This window comes from Pongo abelii, chromosome 16 (genome assembly GCF_028885655.2).
Source record: "Pongo abelii isolate AG06213 chromosome 16, NHGRI_mPonAbe1-v2.0_pri, whole genome shotgun sequence".
NCBI classification, from domain to species: domain Eukaryota; kingdom Metazoa; phylum Chordata; class Mammalia; order Primates; family Hominidae; genus Pongo; species Pongo abelii.
The window spans coordinates 75,398,528-75,425,994 of NC_072001.2; the positions used below are offsets into that span (position 1 = coordinate 75,398,528).

The following is a 27,467-nucleotide window of genomic DNA, read 5'->3' on the forward strand; positions in this document are numbered from 1 at the left end:
CAACACCCTTGTGCAAGACCTGCATCCAGGCCTGAGCGACCTCCTGGCCTTCCTGCTCCCAAGCTCCATACCTGTAGGTGGGTGCAGACTCTCCTCAGCAGGTCATATACACTGTCCCGGGAGAGCAGTGACACAAAGATATACTGGGACATGGAAAGAAAACAGACAGGGGTAGGGTGAGATAAGACTCCTTGCTGTGCCAGCCAGCCCCCTTGTGGATTGGGCACAGGCCCACAGGGGTATCAGGCCGTGAGAGCCAACAGGAGCTCTGCCTAGGAACTTCTCTTCCAGCTTGTTGTACGGCCTGAAATACGTACTGGAGAGCTGCAGGGTGGGGTGAAATAAAGACCTGGGAATGTGCCCGAGTCAGACTGTGGGCTGTCAGGGCTGGGAGTGGGAGACTGACAAGGGAGCACGGCCCAGTGCACTGACCTTCTGGCTGGTGGTGGTGGTGATGGCCAGTCCATTGGGAAGGAGCCGTGCCATCTTGTGTTTTTTGATCATTTGCACAGACACCACAGGAATGACCACCTGAGAGGGAGAGGGATGCTTCTCTCAGGACTAACCCCCAAGGACGTGGTCCCTTTGCTCCCTGCCTAGGGACCCAGCTGTGAGCCCAGCATGGCCACCATGGAGAAGCCTGGCCCCATGTGGGGAAGTCTCTGAACCTTCTACCTTTTCATCCAGGCTCCCCTTCCAGTTGTCCCCACCACCCTGCCCCAGCCTTGGCAGGATGTGTCACTCTTGGCTGTCACATAGGTATGATCCCTGTTATCCAGGAGGCCAAGGATGGTGGCTCTGGTAAATCTCATACTCTAGTAATGGAGCTCCCTAGGCTACTTCTTGGCCACAACTAGGGCTCCGCCTAAATGTGACATCCCACTCTGATTCTCAAAGCATTTCTGAAATACCCAGAGGCAGAATGATTTGGTTGTGAACTGTTCAGGCCAGCTCAGGCCAGATGTGGGGTCCAGATTGGGGCCCCTGTTTTTGAAGGGCAGGACTACTTTCCCGAACACTGGATGGGATGCCTTGAAGCTGCGCATCCAACCAGCAAGGGGCTTCACCCAGGGCCCAGCATGCAGAGAGATAGGCATGACTTTGAGGCATGCCCGTGGGGCAGGAGGCTGGCTCTCCCCTCACAGGGTCATGGCAGCCCTTACCACTCATTACTACCTTGATATCCTTGCCAAAGAGGCTGGCATGGAAGCAGAGCCAGTTGGGGGAGATGTAGAGCCGGCCCTGGAGGAGGAGGTCCCTCTGGAGGGCACAGGAACACACTACGATGTCACAGGAGAGAAAATGGCCATAAGCAAGGTCAGCCCAGGAAGCCCCAGGACCTGGGTCCTCACACTCTGGAGTCCAGAGTCCAGCCTCAGGACCTGTCTTCCTCAGACTCCCCCTTCCCCACCGCAGGCCCCAAACCCCAAACAGTCCATTCCCCGGCATCAAAGGGTCCTTCTCCTGACTGCCCCTCCACTCCACCAGCCTGCTGGATGTTTCTTCCTTCTCCACCCATGCTCCAGAGGGTCCAGGCAAGTTCCTGCCCTGATCTCTGAGCCTGCATTCTCACAACCTCAGGCAGAATCCCTGACCTTTCCCTGCTCTGCTCTGCCCCAAGAGCCTTGATTGTGCAAATGCCCCCGCATGCTCAGTGAGAGGCCAGAGCAGGTAAGAAGTCACTGGTAAGAGCAGAACAGACACAAGATTCCAAAGCCCTGATGTTTCCCCAAGAAAACCTTCAAAAATGCAATGCTATGTCCAAACCAGCCCAGTCTTCTTACCAGCCCAGTCTTCTCACATTCTAGGGGAGTGGTCCACATCTAAAGGACAGCCAGTTCCCATTTCTAAGTCGTGCTTTGGAGGCTCCAGAGCAGAGGCCCCTGGCCCCAGGCACTCTGGGTGCCTAACCAGCTATACCAGGGAGACAGCTCACCTTTGAGAACCACTTCCTCCAAGGGAACATCCTTAAACAGCTTGTGGTATTGCTGGTTGTATTTATTCAGTGTTATCTGCAAACACATGGGCTGCGTCTGAGAAGCCCTGGGAGATGAGACCGCCAAAGGGGCCCTGCTCCAGCCAACAGGAAATGCCACAGCCCCCTGGCCCATGCTGGGGCCTTAGCATGAGGCAGCTAGTAAGCAGCCAGTGAGTATGGAGGGCTGTGTGCCAAGCACAGCTTGTCTCCTGGTGCTGCTAGGTCCTGACAGGCAGCTTGTACTAGCTGAGGTGGACATACTACTCCCACCCAGGAAGGGATACCCACTCAGGTCTCCTAATTTCCTGATGACAGGCCTGGTGGCCAAGGAGTCAAAAGTCACTGAATTCTGGCAGCCCAGGACCCCTTCCTGGGTGAATAGTGAGAAGTCAGCCTCCAGACTTACCCCTTCTCGGCCACACTTCTTTATCTCTTCACGCTTCAAGCCTTCTGGCCAGTGCAGACTGCAAAGGAGACATTCCATTTCAGGAACAAGGAACCCCAGTCCTGCCCATGTGTCCTCAGTGCCACTTCTGCCCTGGCCTTGAGCCAGAAGCTTGAGGCAGAGATCAGAGACTAGGACCCTTCTCTAGGGGACACAGCAAAATGACAAGTACAGCGAGCACACAGCTATACAGCTCATCCCTGGGGGAGGGCACTGCGGGAGGCAGGGAGGAGTCGCCAAGGGCCCACCTTTCCCGATGTGGGTGAGCAGCATCTCCTGGAGGTGCGCCTGGTCTCCCAGAGATGCTGAGGAGCTGCCCACCTGGGTGTCAAAGACCCTGTCCCATTTCTCTGGCCAAGGGGTAAGCAGGGGAGCAGGCATTGCTGGAATAGGGGCCAGTTTGGGGTATGGGTGAGGTGAAGGTGTCAGACTCACAGCTCCGGGGCCTGGCCACAGGCCATGATGCCAGCAGGACTGCCCTTCCTGCCGCCTCCTCTCTGTGGCCTGAGCTCTGTTGTGGGGAGCTTGGCACAGACTCACCTGACCTGGCTGAGGCTGCCACACTGGGAGAGGGGGATGGCACTGAGAAAAAAAGGTAAACCTTTGCCTTGGCCAGGTTGGCCCAGAGCACAGGTGAGCAGGGAGGAGGCTGGAAACGCGAGAAGCATGGACTCTGCTAGGTCCCAGTGCACTGGGACAGGCCTGAGGGGCGGGAGGAAGAAGCCTGGGGCAGCCTGTGCCTGACCTCACAGACCTGCAAAGGGGCCCCGGCTCAGCCTTGAGGTCCTCTTACAAACGGGTCAGTTCCTGAGGGCTTCCCACCCTCTAGTCTGTGTCTATCTCTGACTGGGAAAGGGGTCCTCACCTGTAGTCCAGGGGATCCTCAACTCTGTCTGGTTTCTCTTTGCAGGACACAGGACTGTTCAGAGAAGCTGTCTTTCTGTGCATTTGTTGGTTGCTAGGGAAAAACAGGCCCTTATCAGGAAGGGGGCTTCATGAGTACACCTTTCCCTAACAGCCCCACCATGCCCAGGGCCGCTGCCTCTGTCCCCCACCCAAGACTGGCCCTGATATTGAGGGTGACACTGAAGATGTCACAGTTCAGAGGCAGCAGCGCAGGCAGAGGTTCTGGGATGGCTGACGGAGTAGGGGGGTCTCACACAGCATCTTTCCCGAAAGCCAGAAGTTCTGCTTATGCCTAGGCTGGGAGGAAAATCAACCTGTCTATCTCATCTCCAGTGCCAGGCAGCTCGTAGGCCAGGCTGAGTGAGGCCTCTAGCCCCACCCTTGAGGAGGCACACTGAGAGGGAGGTCCCTGAGACTTGCTTATGCTGAGAACAAAAGTGTCCAAAGTACCCGCGCAGCATGACTGTAAACCATCAGGTTCCGGGAAAGTAGGCTGAGCACAGGAGGCCTTATCAAAGCTCAGGAGCTGATGCGCTGAAGGTGTGGGAGGTGGACGCCCATCAGCCTACAGGTGAGTGTGGCCAGGAGGGGAGGAGCCGTCTTATACCAGGAAGTGGCCTCAGTTACCTTGGGCAGTCAGGACAGCTTGGTGATGAGAGCCAAACCATCTCAAAAATGTCCCTGAGGGAGAGCGTGGGAGGGAACAGGTCCTCTCTCCCTGGGCAGGTGGGGCTCTCCAATGGCCTTCGAGTTCCTGCCTCCTCTAATCGCTCCAAAGAATCATTACCCTGTTCCTGCTCCTCCAGGCTACACATCAGTAAAGCCTGAGCCGTCAAACCAGCCCCAACCAAGTGGGCCCAGGGGCTGACCAAGAAAGAGAGGGTGGCCAAGAAGCAGGGCCATGCTGGGCCAGTGTGGTGGTCAGGAACAGGTAACAAGGTCACGTGCAGCGGTCCCGCAGCAGATTAGGAGCTGGAGCCTGGAACCTACAAATCTCAATGCTCAGTCACACTCCGCTCTGTGACTTAGGCCAGCCAAAGTTCTATTCTTCAAGAACAGTTTTCGCCTCAGCCCAAGATCTGCCAGGACCCTCAGAGATTGATTCAGCCTCACCCCCTCCCACCATACCATTGTACGGATTACGAAACTGAGACCTGCCAAGGGACAGGCTGTGTCCGGTACTACAGTGAACAGCCAGTGACCTCACCCACAAAATCAGCCCAGCCATGGCCATGTGGCCTGGTTATTTCTGTCCTCAACCTTAGAAAGGATTTTGCCACACATATCAACATATACCTACAACAGTCTTGTGAAGTGACAGATTTCACTAGAAATTTGACTCTCAAAGTTGATTTCTGGATTTATTTGGTTCCATCATGTCACATTTCACAGAGGTTTTTTTTTCCCCCTTTGACTTTTAAAGATTATAGAAAATATGAAAAATATATATAAGATCAAAATCACCTAAAAGAAAGATTCCCCAAAAATCACCCAAAGAAAAAAATGTATGATAAACATACAACCTATGTAAATGGTTATATAATCTATAATTTGTATACCCTACTGTGGCTTAACCTGATTTCATGAGAAATTTCCCATGTCACTCACTGTCCATTCCTAGGATAGATTCTCAGAAGTGAAATTAGTGGATTGAGAATGAACAGATGCTATTCCAGTTAACCCAGCCATCAGCACGATATGAGGGTGCCTGTTTCCCCATATTCAGGCCCTTCTCTGGATATTGTCTCTGGCTCACCTTTGCAAATCTGATAGGTGAAAATACGTTGTCTTCATTTGTATTTCTGCTTACTGGTAGGTTGAACACTTTTTTCCAAATAATTATTAACCACTGGAATTTCATTGTCTTATAGACAATTCACAGGTGAAATTCTTTCTTCATTTGTATTGAAGTTCTTTCTTCATTTGTATAAATTTTTTCTGGCTTTTTTTTTTTTTTTTTTTTTTGAGATGGAGTTTCTCTCTATCGCCCAGGCTGGAGTCCAGTGGCGTGATCTTGGCTCACTGAAACCTCCGCCTCCTGGGTTCCAGTGATTCTCCTGCCTCAGCTTCCCAAGTAGCTGGGACTACAGGCGTGCGTCACTGTGCCTAATTTTTGTATTTTTTAGTAGAGACAGGGTTTCACCATATTGGCCAAGCTAGTCTCAAACTCCTGACCTTGTAATCCCCCTGCCTCGGCCTCCCGGAGTGCTGGGATTACAGCATGAGCCACCACGCCAGGCCTTTTTTTTTTTTTTTTTTTTTTGAGACAGGGTTTCACTCTGTCGCCCAAGCTAGAATACAGTGGCGCAATCTTGGCTCACTGCAGCCTCAACTTTCCGAGCTCATGTGATCCTCCCACCTCAGCTTCCCAAGTAGCTGGGACTACAGGCATGCGCCACCATGCCGGGCTAAGTTTTTAAATTTTTTTGTAGAGAGGGGGGTCTCACTGTGTTGTCCAGACTGGTCCTAAACTCCTGAGCTCAATCGTCCCACCTCAGCTTCCCAAAGTGCTGGGATTACAGGTGTGAACCACCATGCCTAGCCTTTTTTTTTTGGAGACAGAGTCTTGCTCTGTCACCCAAGCTGGAATGTAGTGGCGTGATCTCAGCTCACTGCAACCTCCGCCTCCCAGGTTCAAGTGATTCTCATGCCTTAGCCTCCCAAGTAGCTGGGATTACAGGTACCTGCCACCACGTCTGGCTAATTTATTTATATATATATAAATTTTTTAGTAGAGATGGGGTTTCATCATGTTGACCAGTCTGGTCTTGAACTCCTGATCTCAGGTGATTCACCTGCCTTGGCCTCTCCAAAGTGCTGGGATTGCAGGTGTGAGCCACGATGCCTGGCCTGTAAATTCTTTATTGAGAATGTTAATCCTTAGTTTATCATTTTTGTGATGTTTTCCCCAGTTTGTCATTTCTCTTTTGTCTGTGGTATTTCTGCTGTGCCTGTGTATAATTACTGCATGGGAGATTCCATCTATTTCTTCCATGTATGTTTCTCGCTTAGTTTAAGCCCTCTCACAGGACAGGCCTGGGAGGAGTAGCGTATGCAAGTCAGACCACTGAGCCATTACAGCGTGAGCCTGGCAGTGAATCCATGGGGCCGCCAGGGAAAAATCCTGTGGGCTCAGCGCTGAAGAACCTGCACCCCAGCCTGAAGGATGGATGAGGGATAGAACGGGATGACAATGGGAAGGAGCTTGGACAGTGCTTTCAGAGGCAGGGAGCCTGTTGCTTGAAAGTGTGACTCAAATTCTCAGGACTGCAGGAGCTCAGAGGATGCACAGATCCCTGGGAACTGAAATACAGTGGGGTTCCTAGAGAAAAGGAAGCTGAGCCTTAGAAACTGGGTGTAATTATAATCTTGCATGGATTATCTAATCTTGCATAGATAACCATATCTTTGCATGGATTCTAAACCAAACACATCCTTAGGTTCAAATGTGACTGTCTCAGGGAGAAAAGCCTTCCCTCAGCCCTCCCCCAGCCTAGGTGAGTAGTCCCTGCTTCAGATACTCACTCATAGCACCCTGATCGGAAGTCTCTGCTCAGCATCTGTCACACTGTGTCTGTGTGCCATGACTGTGCATCTCCAGGGGCTCACAGACTCTGCCTGGTCCTTCACTGAATCCCCTGAGTCCGGTGCTGAGCATGCAGCAGGCGCTCACGACAACTCCGGGGAGGAGCTTTCCTGCCTTCAGACCAGGCTCAGCCACCAAACCCAGCCAACTTTCAAGTCTCTTTAAATTAAAAGCCAACTCCTGGCCGGGTGTGGTGGCTTATGCCTGTAAACCCAGCACTTTGGGAGGCTGAGGCAGGTGGATCACCCGAGGTCAGGAGTTCAAGACCAGCCTGGCCAACATGGTGAAACCCCATCTCTACTAAAAATACATAAATTAGCTGGGCATGGTGGCGGGCACCTGTAATCCCAGCTACTCAAGGGGCTGAGGCAGCAAAATCACTTGAACCCGGGAGGTGGAGGTTTCAGTGAGCCGAGATCACACCATTGCACTCCAGTCCAGCCTGGGCGACAAGAGTGAAATTCTGTCTTAAAAAAAAAAAAAAAAAAAGCCAACTCCTTTACACATGATCAAGAGGATGGTTGCAAGCCACTCCTTTATGTTTGCCCACTGATAATGCTCTTGGCTCAGAGACCCTGCCTATGGCCAAAATGAGTAAACCTGCCATGCTCTCAAAACCATCTTCAGTTCACTTTCCACTCAATAGTGGTGTCTTCTCCCCTGTAGTGTTTATTTTGACGAATGAAAATAAAGAAATGGGAGCAGTGCCACATGAAGAAGTACAGGGCAGACTGGTCACTGAGCACTCACCAGCAGAACCAGTCAGGCAGGGGACACCCAGTGACCAGCTGGGCCCCGACCCAGAGGGCCGAGAAGGAGGCTTCAAGAGCACAGGGCTCAGCCTGGTCCCCCATCCAGCAGGCAGCCGCTGTAGACTCTACTCACAGACTTTTTCTCGCGCTAGGTGTTCATGCCCTGCGGGTTGTGAACCACATCTCCTCCTGCTCTGTCCCATCCAGTCCCGTCCCATCCCCACGCCCCAGCTGTGGAATTCATGTCAGGAGTCCTGGAAGCCATAAAAAACTCTATTTTCTGTCAGGAGAGGTATGGAGCAGGGGAGTGGCAGTGTTTTGACATTAAAGGGGGTACAAAAGATTGGAAATCCTCCGATGAGGCCCTTCCCCCGGCTGAGCATGGTCTGAGGGCAGGAAGGCCCCTCCCTAGAGGGCACAGGAGGTGTCTGCCTGCTCTCCAGCCCCATGCAGCAAAAAATACTCCCTGAGCTTTTCAAATCATGAGGCGGGTAGGGAGCTCCCCAGCCTGAGAAGCTGCCAGAGGGCAGGGATGGCACCAGCACAGGGAGATGTCAAGAATGGGGAGACAGGGCAGGAGAGGAGGGGGCAGTGAGTGGGAGCCCAGATACACAGGAGTCTAGGGGCCTCGTGGTGCACCTGACACAGGCACTCTGCTCTGCACATCTCCCCCAGGCTCCAAATACCCACACCAGGCAGTCACTCCCAAGTCTACCTCTGTAATCTTGACACCCACACCCTCCCGAGCTTCACACCCTGCCATCTAGACGTGTCCATGCATGTAATCTCAGTAGCGGCCCCCCAAACCCACTTCCTCCTTGGCATCCAATGTCTGCAAAAGGCTCTATCTCCCCACAGTTACCCAGGCCAGAATACTCCACTCATTCTTTTCCTCACCTCCACAGCCAATCAAGCCCTCAGGTCCCCCTGAGATAACCCATGAAACCATCTCTTTTCTCATTCCCGCTACACCACACAAGCCCAGGCCACGATCCTTTTCCCAGATGCTGGCAACAGCTCCCTGACCAAAACTGCCTCCGGCTGTGCGGGTACACACTGCCTCTCTCCCACATGCACACTGCCCAGAGGGCCAGCTAGTGCCCGGGTCTGATCCTGCCACTCTCCTGGTGATGCTCCTTCTTCACTTCCCGTCACTTCTTCAGCTGGCCTCCCAAACCTTCCTGCTTTCCAGCCTCACCCCCCGTCATTCCCTCCCCTGCAGTGCAGCCCCGCACCTTCGCTTCCACAGCAGCCCTTCACACCTGCGTGCTTTGCCTGCTTACCTGCTTACCCTTCTCATGCTTATCTACCTGGGGAGTTCCGGTCATCTTTCAAGCCCCAGGTGAAATGTCACCACCTCTGTGAAGCCTTCCTCGGTTTCCCCCAGCAGAGGGGCTCATCCCTCTTCTGTGGTCCACTGTCACTTCTTGCAGGCTGCTGCCCCAGCACTTACCACACACCAGAGTGTGCTTGTCTGTTTACACATCTGTGTCCCCCAGTTGACACTGAGCTCCAGCAAGGGCGTGTCCCGTACATCTCTGTATCCCCAGCATACAGCCAGCACCCAGTGTTTGCTGAATGAATGAAGGAGAGACAGGGAAAAAGAGACAATACCCCAAAAGGGAGAAGGAGAGGAAAAAGCAAGGCAGTAAGAGTGAGGGGGCGCAGAGAATGACACACCCAGCAGGAAAGGAGGGGACAGGCTGGACAGGAGCTGATGGGGTCCCCCACAGCAGGGCCCTTTCCTCCAGGAGCTCTGGTTCGGTACCTCAAGGCACTCAGCCCAGGGTGGTTGACTGATCAAAGAGGAACTCAGGTGGGAGGTAGGAGGCCCAAGCAAAGAATAAAGGGCCTGGGCAGGATGGGGTATTTGGGTGAAAGCACAGGCTGGGCCCCTCCTGTCTCCAGTGGGCTGCACGCCCCTGGGCGGGCCATGCCCTGGCAAAACTCCCCCAGCCTTCCCAGCCCTTCCTAACCACAGGGCAAACCTCCCTCCAGTACTCATCCAAGCCTCTGGCAGTGGCCAAGCCTATGGCTGATGCTGAAGCACAAACCTCAACCGGGCCTGCATGGTCACAGGCAGGGCCTTCCCCACAGCTGGGGTGGGGTGGTCCCCTTGGGCGTCTCCTCCTCCAAGGAGGTGACCGCAGTCTCCCAAGCTGACTTCTTGTGGACCCTGTGGGTCCTGCCAACTCTTCTCAAGGCCAGGCCAAAGACAGCTCCACCCTCTTGTGCAGCCAGCCAGGACGCTCAGCCCCAGCGAGCTCCAAGCAGAGACCTGAAAACACCACTGTTCTCTTCCAAACAAAAACACATCATGGCAACAGGCCCCGACAGTACAAACCCAGAAACCAGGGAAATAGCCATCCAAGGACAGGAAGCTTCGTGGACATCTGTCCTGGATAGAACTTCGCAAACTGGGGCTCAGTAGGCTGGACCTGGGACTCTTCCCCCCAGTGGCTGCTCCAGATCCCCCGACAAGGTCTCTTCACTCCACCTGCACCTCTCAGCTCACCTCCTACTTCAAGGGGAAAGGACACTCTCCTTTTAGCTCTAAAGTGTAGCCAGCTGGGTGCACATTAGAATCACCTGCAATGCTTTTTTTTTTTTTTTTTTTTTAAAGAGATGGAGTCTTGCTCTGTTGCCCAGGCTGGAACACAGTGGTGCAATCATAGCTCACCACAGCCTTAACTTCCTGGGGCTCAAGTGATCCTCCTGCCTAAGTCTCCCAAAGTAGGTGAAACTACAGGTGTATGCCACCATGCCCAGCTATTTTTTTAAAATTTTTTTTATAGAGATAAGGTCTTGCTGTGTTGCCCAGGCTGGTCTGGAACTCCTGGCCTCAAGCAATTCTCCCACCTCGGCTTTCTAAAGTGCTCGGATTACAGGCATGACCCACTGTGCTCAGCCTGCAGTCCTTTAAAAAAAAAAAAAAAGATGCCTGAGCTCTGTCTCAAACCAGTTAAATCAGAATATCTGGGAATAGCATTTAAATAACTATAGATTTCTTAAATTGTTGTTGAAGTATTATTTACATATAGAAAAGCACATGTTAAGTAAATGTACAATTCAATGCATTTCACAAATGAGTACACACCTGGGAACCAGGCCCCCAGAACTACCCGCTGCTTCCTCTAGTTTCACTGGCCACACCCTCCTGGCCATGGATAGCCATCATCCTGACTTCCAGCATCACAGAGTGCTTTTGCTGCTGTTGGGACTTTACATGAACGGAATCATACCATACATACTCGTGTATGTGTCTGCTTTTACTCAGCAATGCGTTCGAAATATGGATAGACCACACTTTATTTATTCGTTTTACTATTGATGGACATTTAGGCAGTTTCCGGTTTTTGCCTCTTATGAAAGTGCTATAAAAATTCTAGTACCAGTCTTGTGCACGCAAGTATTCACTTCCGTGGGCAAACACTTAGGATTAGAAGCACTAGGTCATAAGGCAGGTGTATGTTCAGCTTCTTTTTTTTCTTTTTGAGACAGAGTCTCACTCTTTCACCCAGGTTGGAGGGCAGTGGCATAATCTCAGCTCACTGCAGCCTCAACCTCCCAGGTTCAAGAGATTCTCATGTCTCAGCCCCCTGAGTAGCTGGGATTACAGACGTGTGCCAACACGCCCAGCTAATTATTGTATTTTTAGCAGAGACTGTGTTTCACCATGTTGGCCAGGCTGGTCTCGAACTCCTCACTTCAAGTGATCCACCCACCTTGGCCTCCCAAAGTGCTGGGACTATAGGCGTGAGCCACCGCACCTGGCCAGCTTTAGCTTTTAAAGGCTCCCAGGTGATTGTAAACCCCCAGCCAACTAAGAAACCACGGGAAGAATCCTGCCCCCACCCCTCCTTTCTTTGTGGCTTCTCTCCAAAGCCAATCTGCCTGCCTGGGCTCTGAAACTGGAGTCCTGACCCTCCTGAGCCTTCTTCACCCTGGCCCTCTTGAGTTTCAGGAACTTCCTTGGCAAGGCAGGGAACCCCACTGTCAATAAGATTTCCTTCATCTGTTTAAGGCCTGGGGGCCCATTTCCTAGGTTGTACCACGAAGTCACAAGACCAGCTTTTCCAGCTGGCAGAGGCCAGCTCTGAACCACACTGTGTCTTTCCCGAGAGACTCCCTATATGCTCTCAGGGCCAGAGACCTCACACACAGTCAGAAACTGGGTGATAAGACCTTTCCTGATGGCAAACTAGGATTCTGTGGAGAGAGGCAGGCTTATCATCAACGTGCTGAAACTTGAAGATAAAAGGTAATTTCCTTCTTTTGCAAAAATAATGTCATTATTGCTGTCTTGCACTTTCATAGAAGCTGCACCTCCCTTTTTATTTTCTCAGGTGACATTCCATATCTAGGACAACTGCTTTGTCCTTTCCACTGACTGGAGGAGGGGAGAAAAATCCCATAATCAAGTCTCATACTGAGTGTAAGGGGGTGAGGCTTAGTGAGTTGGGGTCCCACTCAGCTCCCCTGGCAGCGGGCTCCAGAGGGGCAGGAACTCAACCTCATCACAATCCCTTCTCCCAGGAAGGGTTCTGAGAACACCCAGGCCAGGAACAGTCTTGCTCTCCCATCACTGCCTGTAGCAGCTTTGAGATGAAGGGGGGTTGTGAAGGGCCAGAGGCCTACCTTCCCAAGACCTACCAAGTGACCCTGGCCACAGCCAGCGGAAGCATGGTGTGCTCCAGGCCCAGGAAAAGCCATCGCAAGCTGACCAGCAGCCTCTTTAGAGTGAAAAGATGAGCCGGCCTGTCAAATTCCCTTCCTAAGGAATCCTAACTGGGAAATCTGAGATGTGGAGGTGTGCAGCCAGGAGGGAACAGGTGAGAGAGAGCTGGGCAGGTGCGAGCTTCAGCTACACTAGAGCAGAACCTCTGGGTGTCCCCGGAGACTGGCTCTAGAGCGAGGGAAGAGGGGGCAGGAGGCAGAGAGAAGCAGGGGACCATGGGCCAGGCCTCCAGTCTAGGAAAGCTCGAAGAGGGTCTGCTCCCCTAAGATGCCCATTAACTCCTTCTGCGTTTGTGTCTCTACAAAATGGCAAACAGAAAAAAATAATTCCCTCTGTGACCTGCAGATCGTCAGAGCTACTGTGAGGATCTGCAAGAGGTCTTGACTCAGTCTGGGGTGGGTCTGGGGACACCCACAACCCTGCCCATTGAGCAGCACGTCCCCGACTAGTGCCGGTGAGCGCTGTGTTAGCCTCTGTCCCATCACATCCTTGAAGGATACCTACAGGGGCATCTACCCACGGCAAGTGAAGACGGGGGCACCACTGGGCCTCAAAGGCACCCAGAAAGCTCCATACGTGTCCTCCATGCCTGAATCTTTCCACTGGGACTACAGTCCAAGGAACCAGCCACGGCAAGGCCCTCTCTATGCCTGGGCCACACCCAGCGACTGCCTCCCACCACCATGAGCTCGGAGGCATGACCCGACCGCAGCTGAGGCCCAGCCAAGCTCAGGGTCCCTCCCTTTCTTCTCCTCCCTCCACCAGAGGTTAGAGGCCAGCAATTGCTGCCCCCTCCTGCCCAGAGCTCAAAGGCCTGTGCAGTGAGAACAGTAGCCACGGAGACAGACAGGGACAAACAGCTAAAACCGGGAAGCTTTCCTCCTGGGGATATCCAGGATTTCCTACAAAGCATAGGCCAAATCACAGAGCCGGCTCTGCAGAGAGTGCCCTGCCAGCTCTGGCTTCGTCCCATCATGCCCGCTGCTGGAGCAGCATCTATTTGAGCTGGCACCCCCGGGTCTGCTCATAGACCACTTTTTCTTGGCAGGCCACTTGGGGCTTGGCCATTTCCAGACAAAAAGCTGGTCATTCAGGTCTAAAAACAGACTTGCATTCATTAAGGAACAGAGCACCCCTGTGCTCTTGGTGGCCACCCTCCGGCCAGGCCTGCTAAGTGGGGGGGCCCGCAGACAGGCTGAGCCGCTCAGACGCCCCCACTCAGGGCTGCCAGGGGCTGTGGCTACTCTGGGGACAAGTCAGTTCTGTCAATCCATGGATACTGTCCAGACAGCCCACCCCAACCACCCTGGGATACCCACCTCAGAATTACTCTGGCTTTGTGGATCCATCAGGCTCTTCTCAGGACCACAGGCAAGTGTGAAGGGTCTTGGGGTCCTGAAAGAGCCTGGGGCTGGGGACAGGACGACAGGAAGGCAGGCCTGCAACTGCTTCTCACTGCTGAGGGGCCTTGAGTAAGCCACTCTTCCTTTCTGGGCCTCAGTGACTCCTCTGCAAAGGGGCGAGAAAGTCACGGCCCAGGAGGGACGACAAATGCTGTCTGAGGGAAAAAAGCAGAGGCCAGGAACTGTATAAACTGCAGATGGCCACTGGCCCTCTGTGGTCAGATGAACCCCCATCCCAGGAGGGACCTCTATCAGGGCGTCCTGACTCAACCATGGAGGGCAAGGAAGACTTTTCTGAAGACGCACAGCATTGGAGCTCATCTCCAAGGGATGCTAGCCAAATGGAGAAGGGGGATGCTGGGCGGAGAGGGTCACTGCAGAGGGGTTGCCATATACAAAGGCCCCAAGACCAGAAGTATGCAGCATGTGTGAGAAAGCTAAGCAGAGCCTTTGGGTCTGGAGGGCAGAGACGAGCAGCGAAGTGGCAAGCAACAAGGCTGGAGGGGTTGGCAGGGCCAGATCATGCAGGGCCCATGGGCCTCTATAATGGTTTTGGTCATGATCTTAAAAGCAATGGGGAACCAATGTAGAGATTTAAACAGGAAAGTATACTATCAACTTTGTGTGTTAATAATTTGCTTCAAAGTAATCCCATGGAAGTGGGGCAGGGGAGTGGAGGGTGAATATTGGTGAAACAGAAATGACTCGTGTTGTTGGTTATTGTAGCTGGGTGATGGATACGTGGGGAGCCACTGGACAACTCTCTCATCCTTTGTTATGTTTACAATTTTCCATGGAGACAGATCGGGTGAAAGGCTGTAGCTCAGCAAAGAGATGATGTCTTGGACTGGGTGGCAGTGGTGATGGAGGGCCAGGGATGGATTCGGAATATGTATTTCCAAATAGAATCGATCTGACGTGGAGATGAATTGGATGAGAGGTAAAAACAAGAATGTGTCAAGTATGACTCCAGATTTCTGGCTTAAGCGAGTAGGATAGTGGGCTCTTTTGCTGAGACTAAATGAGGTAAAAATGGACTAGAAGAAAAGCCTAGTTGGAAGAAACAGTCACGAGTTCAGCCTTGAACATGTGTGAGAGACATTTAAGTGGAGATGTCAAACTATATATGACTAAGAAGCTCAGAAGAAAGGTTTAGGCAGGAGGGATAAATTTCTGAGTTACTGGCCCATAAGTGAGAAGAGCTAGTAAGACTGTGCCAGGGAAAGTGGGTACACAAGGAACAGAAGCTATCAACAAGAATGCCAAGACTTAGGGGGAAATAAAAGTCTTTTCAACAAATCATGCTGGGACAAACTGAATATCCACATGGAAAAGAATAACATGACCTTTAGCTCATACTGTATACAAAAATTAGCCAAAATTCGGCCAGGCGCAGTGGCCCATGCCTGTAATCCCAACACTTTGGGAGGCCGAGGAGGGTGGATCACTTGAGGTCAGGAGTTTGAGACTAGCCTGGCCAACATGGTGAAACCTTGTCTCTACTAAAAATACAAAAATTTGCTGGGCGTGGTGGCGCATGTCTACAATCCCAGCTACTCAGGAGGCTGAGGCAAGAGAATTGTTTGAGCCCAGGAGGCGGAGGTTGCAGTGAGCCGAGATCATGCCACTGCACTCCAGCCTGGGCGACAGAGTGAGACTGTCTCAAAAAAAAAAAAAAAAAAAAAAATTAGCCAAAATTTGCTAAAACTATGAAACTCTTAAAGAAAACATAGGTGTAAATCTTTACGACCTATCAGGCAATGATCTCTTAGATATGACACCGAAAGCATAAGAAACAGAAGAAAAAAACAGACAAATTGGATCTCATCAAAATTAGACATGTTTATGCTGTTAATATCATCAAGAAAGTGAAAAGACAATCCACAGAATGGGAGAGAATAATTGCAAATCATCTGTCTGATAAGGATTTAGTATCCCAAATATATAGAGAACCCTTATAATCTTGAGGACATTATGTTAAATGAAATAAGACAGTCACAAAAACACAAACACATGATTAAATTAGGTATCTAGAGTAGTTGAATTCATAGAAACAAAGTAGAATGGTGGTTGCCAGGGCCTCGGGGCAGAAGGGATAATGAGTTGTTCTTTGGGTATAGAGTTTCAGTTTTGCGAGAAGAAAAGTTCTGAAGGTTGCACAACAACGTGAATATACTTAACACTACTGAACTGTGCACTCTGTTGCCCAGGTTAGAGTACAGTGGCGCAATCATGGCTCGCTGTAGCCTCAACCTCCCTGGGCTTAGGTGATCCTCCCACCTCAGCCTCCTGAGTAGCTGGCACTACAAGCACATGCCACCATGCCCAGCTAATTTTTGTATTTTTTGTAGAGACAGGGTCTCTCTATGTTATCCAGGCTGGTCTCAAACTTCTGGCCTCAAGGGATCCTTCTGCCTCAGCCTCGCAAAGTGTTGGGATTACAGGTGTGAGCCACTGTGCCCAGACGGTAGGGTTTTGTTTTTTGTTTTTTTTTAACTACAATTTAAAACTGTTCTAAAAGAACTCTTGGCCGGGCGCGGTGGCTCACGCCTGTAATCCCAGCACTTTGGGAGCCGAGGTGGGCAGATCACAAGGTCAGGAGATTGAGACCAGCCTGGCCAATAGGGTGAAATCTCATCTCTACTAAAAATACAATAATTAGCCAGACATGGTGGTATGTGCCTGTCATCCCAGCTACTCAGGAGGCTGAGGCAGGAGAATGGCGTGAACCTGGGAGGTGGAGCTTGCAGTGAGCTGAGATCGTGCCACTGCACTCCAGCCTGGGCAACAGAGCAAGACCATGTCTCCATTAAAAACAACAACAACAACAAACCCGGGCATGGTGGCTCACACCTGTAATCCCAGCAGTTTGGGAGGCCGAGGCAGGCGAATCACCTGAGATCGGCAGTTTGAGACCAGCCTGGCCAACATGGTGAAATCCCGTCTCTACTAAAAAAAATAAAAATAAATAAATACAAAACAACAAAAAGTAGAAAACCAGGTGTAAGGCTGTCATGGAAGCCAAAGGAGTGGTTCAAAAGATGGAGGAGAACGCAATGCTGAAGTCTGCTGAAACGCCAAGTAAGAGCAGGAGGCAAAGGCAGTCCCTGAATTTAACACTGCAGATGAGTAACTTTGGTCAGGACAACTTTGGTGCAGTAGTGGGGTCTGCTCCTCCTCCTTTTCTCCTAGGCCGGTGACTGCACCCCAGGGATGGATGGTGAGGACAGGTCTCTGTCCACCAGCAACGATGCTGCTGAGCACAGCTGGAAACCCGGTCCCAGCCCAGCTCAGCGCCACATCCCCTCTGAACCTGCCCTCCGCCCTCCCTCGCGGGAAAAGACCACGGAGATACTGGGAACGGGTAGATAGGATTGCATCTTTCTCTCCTGGTTCCCCGAGGGGGTTGTTTGCAGTCGGGGAGGGAGAGGGTCTGCCGTCGCCCCACGGCCTCACTGCCCGGTTCCCCAGTTCCCCAAGCCACCTTCACCTGCAGCACCTCCACCCCTCGGCTAGCACAGGCAAGAACCACAAGCCTATTTTCTGCGCCTGCCTTGGAAAGGGCTGGGAAGCTGGTGAGGCAGCCGCACCCAGCATTCCAGAGCCACACTTAGTGGCTCCAAAGCGGCGCCCGCGGCGGCACTGATCCCGCCCGGCTGGCCCCAGCTGACCCTTTGCAGGAGGCTGGTGGTCACAGCCAGAGCTTGCGCAGGCCGGGGAGCTGTCAGGAGTGCCGCAGCCGTGCCCCCACCTGCTGGTCCCCCGGGAAAAGGAGCGCGCGCCCCCTCTGAGCCCCTTCCTGGTGCGGTGCCTGTACCACGCGTGGTAACTGGCCTGGCTGAGGACGCCCGAGCGGGGATTGGCTGCGCGCCCTGCCCAGGCTCCTGCCAACTCGGCTACCCGAGGCTGGGCTCCGGCCGAGGGCTCAGATTCCTGACCAATGACCTCGTCTTGAGGAGCTTGCTGGGTCCTGGGACCTCCTCCTCCAGGGAGAACCCCAGATTGTCTAACTGCCCGGAACGCTCCTTAGGAATGCCTGCTCTCGCCACTGTTACTCAACCTTGTCCTGGAGCTTCCAGCCACCGCACACAGGCGAGAAAAACAAATAAAAGGTTCACTTATATGTTAAAGAGGGACAATTATTGTTTGAAAATGGTCAGATAAACTACCTAAACAACACATAATCAACCGACAAATCATAAAAATGTGGCACAGATATTTTTATATTTGGGCACCAAAGTAGGCAGAACTGTGATGGGTTAGACACATAATTAACTCATGGAATTAATTACTACTTTAACGGTTACAAGATCAATAGATCTTGTCCAATAAATGGTATTGGGGCAGTTGGCTACCTCCCAAACGATTGATTTTTTAACTTGTAAAAATCAATCGTTTTCCTGTAGACCTACAATACAGTTATAAAGTATATGTGGGAAAATAACTATATTCATATGACAACAAAAAATATATTTTGTTCCGGTGTTTTGTTTTGTTTTGTTTTTGAGACGGAGTCTTGCTCTGTTGCCCAGGCTAGAGTGCAATGGCACGATCTCGGCTCACTGCAACCTCCACCTCCCAGGTTCAAGCAATTCTCCTGCCTCAGCCTCCTGAGTAGCTAGGACTACAGGCACGTGCCACCATATCTGGCTAATTTTTGTATTTTTAATAGAGACAGGGTTTCACCATGTTGGCCAGGCAGGTCTTCAACTCCCAACCTCAGGTGATCCACCTGCCTCAGCCTCCCAAAGTGCTGGGATTACAGGCGTGAGCCACCATTCCTGGCCTGAGTCAAAGTTTTAAAGGAGCAAATTTACCCCAAATTAATTTGTAAATGTTCCAACAGGGTGCACATGCATGTGCACACATGTGAAAGAGAGCAAGAAAATTTTGAAAAAGAAAATGATGCGAAGGCTTTGCCTTACCAGATGTCAGAACAAATTACAAAGGTAGGACAATTAAGTAGTGAGGTATTAACTGGCCTAGGAAAGATTACTAGATCAATGGAGCATAAGACAGTCCAGAAAATGACCTATGAGTATATGAGAATTTAGTATAGCATGAAGAACGTGTTTCATACAAGTAAGGAAAGAATGAGTTGTCTAATAAATGATATTGGGGCAATTGGCTACCTCCCACCATTCACAAAAGATAACCCAGGGAGATAAAACACCTAAATATTTTCTAAATCTATAAATAGCTAGAATAAAAGAGAATATTTTTAAATATCAGGAAAAGTTTTTCTAAGCAAGATATAAAACCCAGAACACATAAAAGATTTAATTGTATAAAGATTTAAAACTTCTGTATTTCAAAATTTAAGTGGACAAAGGATTGGTATTCTTCATATGTAGGGAGCTCATCCAAGTCAATAAAAATAGGTAAACAACCTAATAGAAAAGTGAGCAAAGAATATGAACAAGCAATTTACAAAACAATCTATCTTACCTATCTTATCAGTAAACACTAAAATTATAGTGCTCAGTATTACCAAGGGTGTGAAACATAGTCATTCATTATTCCCCATTATAAGACTAAAGACTGAGTTAACCTTTCTAATATACATCAAATGCCTTAAGAAATACAAATTCTTTTATTTTATTTTATTTTTTTGAGACAGAGTCTCGCTCCATCGCCCAGGCTGGCGTGCAGTAGCGCAATCTCGGCTCACTACAATCTCCGCCTCCTGGGTTCAAGCGATTCTCCCACTTCAGCCTCCCGAGTGGCTGGGACTACAGAAGCATGCCACACGCCCAGCTAATTTTTGTATTTTTAGTAGAGACAGAGTTTCACTGTGTTAGCCAGGATGGTCTCAATCTCCTGACCTCGTGATCTGTCCGCCTCGGCCTCCCAAAGTGCTGGGATTACAGGCATGAGCCACCGCACTCAGCCAAGAAATACAAATTCTTTAACCCAACAATTCCCTTTAAGACACTTGATGTAAGGAAATAAATGGACAAAAATGTATATTCATGTGATTAACAATTATGGGGAAAAATGTAGAATACCAAAATGGTATTTTATCAACATAATGAATTCCTATGCAATTAATGAAAAAGAGTAAGTTAGAGCTCTTATATGTGCTAATATGGAAAAAAAGTCCAACATGTATTGTAAGTGATAAGTAGGTACAGACTGAATGCAGTTGCTCATGTCTGTAATCCCAGCACTTTGAGAAGCCAAGGCAGGTGGATCACCTGAGCTCAGGAGTTCAAGACCAGCCTGGCCAACATAGTGAAACCCCATCTCTATTAATAAAAATACAAAAAAAAAAAAATTAGCTGGGTGTGGTCGTAGGCTCCTGTGATCCCAGCTACTTGGGAGGCTGAGGCAGGAAAATAGCTTGAACCCCAGAGGTAGAGGTAGAGTGAGCTGAGATAGCGCCACTGCATTCCAGCCTGGGCAACAAGAGCAAAACTCCATCTCAAAAACAAAAAAAGAAAAGAAAAGTAGATACAGATCAGTATGATATAATCTATAACATAAAAAAACTATACTTAAGGGTATACATCAATCATGACTACATCCAGGAGAATAAAGGGATGATGTTCACTCTTTATACACTGTTTTGTTTGAACTTATACTAACAGGTATAAGTTCCCATCTGCTACTCGGGAGGCTGAGGTGGGAGGATCACTTGAGTCTGGGATGTTGAGGCTGCAGTGAGCTATGATCATGTCACTGCACTCCAGCCTGGGCAACAGAGCAAGACCCTGTCTCAAAAAAGAAAAAAAAAAGAGAAAAAAGAAAAACTAAAAAAAAAATAGTAAATTAAAGATATAAGTTATATATATATATTTTGAGACAGGGTATCACTCTGTTACCCAGGCTGGAGTGCAGTGGTGTGATATAAACTCACTGCAACCTCTGCCTGCTGGGCTCAAGCAATTCTCCCACTCAGCCTCCAAAGTAGCTGGGACTACAGGCACGTGCCATCAAGCCTGGCTAATTTTTGCATTTTTTTATAGAAACAGGGTTCTCGCCATGTTGGCCAGGCTAATCTCAAACTCCTGGGCTCAAGTGATCTGCCAGCCTCAGCCAGCCTCTGAAAGTGCTGGGATTACAGGTGTGAGTGAGTCACTGTGCCTGGCCATAATATCTTTTTTTTTTTTTAACTTTTTAGATTTTAAAGCCTTAAAGTTAATACTACCTAATGTTGATCAACATATTTTGAAGGAACAGTCTCACATACCTGTATGGTACGACAGTATGAAAAAGGTACATAAATTTTATATGTAGACACCTGTCACACCCACAAATTCCATTTCTAACAATTTATTGCTAGGAAATAATTGAGCACAAATTACAATATATAATAAGAATGCTCACTGGCCGGGCGTGGTGGCTCATGGCTGTAATCCTAGCACTTTGGGAGGCCAAAGCAGGCAGATCACAAGGTTAGGAGTTCCAGACCAGCCTGACCAATGTGATGAAACCCCATCTCTACTAAAAATACAAAAATTAGCTGGGTATGGTAGCATGCACCTGTAATCCCAGCTACTCAGGAGGCTAAGGCAGGAGAATCACTTGAACCCAGGAGGCGGAAGTTGCAGTGAGCTGAGATCCTCCTACTGTACTCCAGCCTGGGCAACAGAGCTAGACTTCGTCTCAAAGAAAAAAAAAAAAGAATGCTCATTAAAGTGTAGGTAGAGGAGAAAAAAGGAAGTACTATAAATGTCCATCAATAAGGCACAAATTATGTTTTATTTGTAGACTAGAAGGCTATGTAACCATTAAAAATATTCATCAATATTTATTAAAACTTATTAAAAAGTCTATATGCACATGAAAGATAGCATTATATAACATTGGAAAAGCGTTCTGTAGAACAGTGTGCCTAATAATATACGTAGAAAGATGATCACTAAAATTCTAACATTTTTCTCCACGAATTGGGATTTTACATGTTTTTTGTTTTCTTCTTTATACTTTTCTGTATTTTTGGTATAGTTTGCCTAAAATTTTTTTTTGAGACAGAGTCTTGCTGTCGCCCAAGGTGGAGTGCAGTGGCATGATCTTGGCTCACTGCAACCTCTGACCCCCAGGTTCAAGTGATTCTCCTGCCTCAGCTTCCCAAGTAGCTGGGATTACAGGTGCCCGCCACCTCAGCCGGCTAAATTTTTGTATATTTAGTAGAGATGGGGTTTTGCCATGTTGGCCAGGCTGGTCTCGAACTCCTGACCTCAGGTGATCTGCCCACCTCAGCTCCTGAAGTGCTGGGATTATAGGTGTGAGCCACCATGCCCGGCCTTTAAGAGCTTTATTGGTTTTGATTTTAAAAGTCTTATACACCTGTTAGAATAAGTTCAAACAAAATAAAGTATTCAGGCCACTTTGCTTGAATTTTATAATTAGAATAAACATACTATTTTCATTTAGTAAAAGAATTTTTAAAAAGGAGGAGAAGGAGAAGGCAGGAAAAAGAATTGTTCCAAAGGCACTGCAATATTATTAATGAATAGACACCTCTGAAATTCAGAATTCCTAAAATCTCATTCTTCACTACATGGAAACCTTCAGAACCAACAGAAAAATAAAGCTTGGTTTTAAAAATGAACTTTGCCAAATCTACATGTGATAAAAATCACACAAGACTAAATATAGGTCCACACACATGCACAGACACAAATGAGTGCATGTAAAACTAGTGAAATCTGACTAAGGTAGATGGATTATATCAATGTCAATTTTCTGGTTGTGATACTGTTCCATTGCTATTCAGGATGTTACCATTGGGGTAAACTGGGTGAAGAATACATGAGATCTCTCTGTAGTATTTTATAAAAGTGAACGTGAATTTACAATTCTCTCAAAACAAAAAGTGTATTTTAAAAAGTGAACTTTGTGCCTGGAAAAGTAAAACAGAGGTAGCTTTTCTTAGAGCTGTAGCTGAACTATCACTAAGAAGTCCCATTTCAGGTTCTCAAAGTTAGAGGCACTGAAAGGAAAGTACGTTTTAGTGAGCACCTACTGTGTACTAGGCCATTACACAGCCAGAGTACCTCTGAAGCAGGTTAGATGTGAGTCTGTTTTATAGATGGATAACCGGAGGCTCAGAGCCAGTAGTAACTCAGCAGTAACTTGTGGAGCAAGAATGTGAACCCAGGTCTGTCTGAAAGCTTAGGCTGTCCTATCACATCACATTGACTACGTGGTTGGGAATGGCTTAAAAGACAAAACCAAACCAAACCCTTATTCAGTGTTATCCATATCAAGAAACTCCATGCAAAGAAATAAATATTCGAGTGGGTGGGGAAGAAAAGGTGCATTGTAACTAGGCAACAGGAATTTCAAAATGTATGCCTATACATGAATATCATCTATTAGATCTGTCACTGCAGCCCTGACTATTAGAAAGTTCTAATAGTCAATTAGCCGGGCGCGGTGGCTCACGCCTGTAATCCCAGCACTTTGGGAGGCCGAGGCGGAAGGATCACAAGATCAGGCGATTGAGACCATCCTGGCTAACATGGTGAAACCCCGTCTCTACTAAAAAAAATACAAAAAATTAGCCGGGCGTGGTGGCGGGCACCTGTAGTCGCAGCTACTCAGGAGGCTGAGGCAGGAGAATGGCATGAACCCGGGAGGCGGAGCTTGCAGTGAGCCGAGATTGCACCACTGCACTCCAGCCTGGGCGACAGAGCAAGATTCCGTCTCAAAAAAAAAAAAAAAAAAGTTCTTTCCAATACCTAAATGGACCTCCTTCTAGCTGATAATCCTTCACCAAAGAATAAACCTTTGTCCTCATGTTCCTTCCTTAATAAAACTGGATCTCCACTGCTGGTGTGACCAGGGCAAAGTCTGCTCCACAACTCTCTCTTTTCTTGCTTCTTCTTATATTGCAAGATTCATTAACTTTTCCAGTTTCTGTTTTCACATAGGGACACTTGGTTATTTCTTATTCTCCCAAGTCTTCCATCATTATGGACGCAGATTGACAGTCTAATGTAAATTACATGCCTCTGAGGTCCAGGCAAGAGTTGGAGGGTGGATCTGTGTACTCCTGGAACTTTGGGCAAAATTGTTGGATCTGAACAAAGGGGTACGTTTCTGGGAAGAGAGCATTTCACTTTTATTAGATTCTCAACGTAGCCTATGACCCCCAAATGATAGAAAATACTCCTCTAATTAAGCAGCTCCTTGGGGAAATGGCTGATTCCAGATCTGAGGAAATACAAAAAGGAGCCTAAAACGTCTAATCATACCAGAAACTAAGGAAGTCATTGAAGCATGGAGTCATGGCTCAAGAACTCAGGAACCAACTTAAAGATGGGACCATTTGAGCATCAATAAGAATGGATTAAAACACATCAAATATGTTTAAATCCATGAGGTTATAATACACCAAAATGACTCATTGGCCACCTTTGGTGGCTACTAGAGCCCATACCACGATTTTGAAAACTAAGAAATAAGAGTCAAGTATTTATTCTGCCTTTCTAGTACTGGCTATACCTCAGGATAAGCAAATAGTTGAAGAGGGAACACATCTTTTTTTTTTTTTTTGAGATGGAGTTTTGCTCTTGTTGCCCAGGCTGGAGTGCAATGGTGTGATCTCAGCTCAATGCGACCTCCGCCTCCTGGGTTCAAGCGATTCTCCTGCCTCAGCCTCCTGAGTAGCTGGGATTACAGGTGCCTGCCACCACGCCCAGCTAATTTTTGTATTTTTTTTTTAGTAGAGACGGGGTTTCACCATGTTGGCCAGGCTGGTCTCAAACTCCTGACCTCAGGTGATCCGCCTGCCTTGGCCTCCCAAAGTGCTGGGATTACAGGCAGGAGCCACCACGCCCAGCTGGGAACACATCTTTTTATAGAAAGAGTCTCCTAATAAATGATGAAAAACTGGTAGGATTAGACTAATACCATTTTTCAGTCCCTAATGAAATAATCGGTCTGCATGAAATAATCATCAATGGCTGCTAACATTCTTCAAAGAGAAATAAGTGATATTATATACTTCTTGAAGCACACAATACCATCAGAATCTGACCAAGACTGTAGGTCCAACTCCCAATGTATAGGAAATACATAAATCAAAGGAATGGTTTAAACAACATCAACAAATCAGAAAAAGTTATAGAAAACATAGCTTGTTTTTTTCAACAAATAATTTGCAAGGAAAAAAGAAAAGGAAGAAAAGAGGAAACCATAGATTAAAATAGATTACAGAGATAAAGATATATAGATTCAAAATGTCAACTCTTTGACTTTAGTCAAAGTATAAACTTCATTTAAATCCTTATTAAATGGTACAAAGACATTTATGAGACAATGGAGGGAATGTAAATGCTGACTAGCTATCTGATTAAGGAGTTACTGTCATTTTTTAGACGTAATAATGATATTGTAGAAATATTTTTTAAAGGCTCTTTTATAGATATACACTGAAATATTTTTGGATAAAATGATATAATAGCTACAATTTGCTTCAGAATAATCCAGGAGACAGGGAGAAGGGAGGTATACATGAAACAAACTTTACCCATGACTTGATTATTGCTAAAACCAGGAGATGGGTACATGCCACTTATTATACTATTCTCTCTCCTTTTGTATATGTTTGAAATTTTCCACAATAAAAAGTTAGCAATTCAGAATATAAACATGTTTCAACTTGTCTGGTAATGAAGGAAGCCCAATAGGAATACCAATTCTGAAGTATTGTCACTGGGTTATTTTAAAATAAAATTTCTAAGTAATCCTTCAAAAATTCAAAATTTATTTTAAAATAGCATTTTGTGTGGCCTGAGTGATTACTGGTAGGTTTTGAGTAATCTGGTTAATGCTAACACATATTAGAAATATCTAAACTTTTTTCCTACAGAAGAGAGAAAAAAAAATCCTAATAATCAGTCACAGTTGTTTGGTCAGGCATACTGCCCACGCTGCTGTGCGGTGGGTGAGGCAATGAAATGAAATACCAGTAGGATCTCGACAATTAACTACTATACCATTGATGGGCCATGTATAGATGTTAGGAGGAAAAGCAATACATGTTTGATTTAAACTAATTCTTCATGTGATCTTTACTTTAGGCTAAAAAGAAATAGAGCCAGCCAAAAACTGCTTAAAAATTAACAATGTAATTACAAACATCACTGAGGAAACACTAATTTACGACAAGGCTTTAAAGACTGGTTCAGTTGGCCAGGTGCAGTGGCTCATGCCTGTAATCCCAGCACTTTGGGAGGCCGAGGTGGGTGGATCACCTGAGGTCGGGAGTTCAAGACCAGTCTGACCAACATGGAGAAACCCCGTCTCTACTAAAAATACAAAAAATTAGTCGGTCGTGGTGGCGTGTGCCTGTAATCCCAGCTACTCGGAAGGCTGAGGCAGGAGAATCGCTTGAACCTGGGAGGCGGAGGTTGCAGTGAGCCAAGATCGTGCCGTTGCACTCTAGCCTGGGCAACAAGAGTGACACTTCGTCTCAAAAATAAATAAATAAAGATTGGTTCAGTCTCCACAGGTTATTAAAACACGCCTCCAGTCCTAAATGATGACCGAGTATTTCTTTTTCTTTTTTTTTTTCCACTCTTGTTGCCCAGGCTGCAGTGCAATGGTGTGATCTTGGCTCACTGCAACCTCTGCCTCCCGGGTTCAAGCGATTTTCCTGCCTCAGCCTCCCTAGTAGCTGAAATTACAGGTGCCCGCCACCACGCCCAGCAAATTTTTTGTATTTTTAGTACAGACAGCGTTTCACTATGTTGGCCAGGCTGGTCTCAAACTCCTGACCTCAGGCGATCCACCCGCCTCAGCCCCCCAAAGTGCTGGGATTACAGGCATGAGCCACCACGCCTGGCTTGTGCTTTTTTTTTTTTTCGAGACGGAGTCTCGCTCTGTCACCCAGGCTGGAGTGCAGTGGCATGATCTCTGCTCACTGCAAGCTCCGCCTCCCAGGTTCACTCCATTCTCCTGCCTCAGCCTCCCAAGTAGCTGGGACTATAGGCGCCCACCACCATGCCTGGCTAATTTTTTTTGGTATTTTTAGTAGAGATGGGGTTTCGCCCTGTTAGCCAGGATGGTCTCGATCTCCTGACCTCGTGATCCGCCCGCCTCAGCCTCCCAAAGTGCTGGGATTACAGGTGTGAGCCACCGCGCCAGGCCGTGCATTTCTAAACTAATAAAAATGTATAGTAGTGGGAAGGAGGGGCGAGGAATCACTTTCTCCTACAGTGGCTTATAACCCTGAGAACAATGCCTGTCTTTTGGAATCTGTGCTGGAGCACGCAGGTGCACCTCAGGGAGGCTGTTACTTCTTAATTACACAGGAAGCTCCATTCCCAGGGGCTTCTGCCCTCCCCTTCCTCCTTCCTTTCCTACATTAGCAAATAGCTGGGGAATTAAAGCTTCAAAGGTTGGCAATGACAGGTGGTGACAGACTGATGCCCTGAAGTCCAGGTGAATAGCAGCACAGTGGCCAAGGCCGACCTCCAGTGAAACTCACACTTGCATCAGAGATGGCTGCAGAATTGCGGGAAATCATTTTCACTTTCCTGGAAGGGAGAAAAATTATTTTCTGGTGTTCAGGCTCACACCAGATGTCAGAGTGGAATGCTACACCATTCTTGACTTCAAGGGCTTTCCATGGGTAGCCACAGCAAAGGAGAAATTCTGAAAATAAATGAAACATCTTCGAAACTGGGAAGGAAATTGGAGGGA

General features: G+C 48.3%; 1 protein-coding gene across 3 annotated transcripts in view; it reads right to left on the reverse strand.

Moving 5' to 3' along the window:
• The window catches only part of GRAMD2A (GRAM domain containing 2A), a 38,763-nt gene that overhangs the window by 6,779 nt on the left and 4,517 nt on the right, over nucleotides 1–27,467 (reverse strand). For all 3 annotated transcript variants that reach the window (XM_063716710.1, XM_009249993.4, XM_009249992.4), the window contains exons 2-7: nucleotides 3,289–3,381; nucleotides 2,385–2,442; nucleotides 1,937–2,012; nucleotides 1,177–1,280; nucleotides 433–531; nucleotides 72–143 (exon numbers count right to left, since the gene is read on the reverse strand). In XM_063716710.1, the coding sequence (XP_063572780.1) occupies nucleotides 72–143; nucleotides 433–531; nucleotides 1,177–1,280; nucleotides 1,937–2,012; nucleotides 2,385–2,442; nucleotides 3,289–3,381 (502 nt within the window). The remainder of the gene's footprint in view (nucleotides 1–71; nucleotides 144–432; nucleotides 532–1,176; nucleotides 1,281–1,936; nucleotides 2,013–2,384; nucleotides 2,443–3,288; nucleotides 3,382–27,467) is intronic.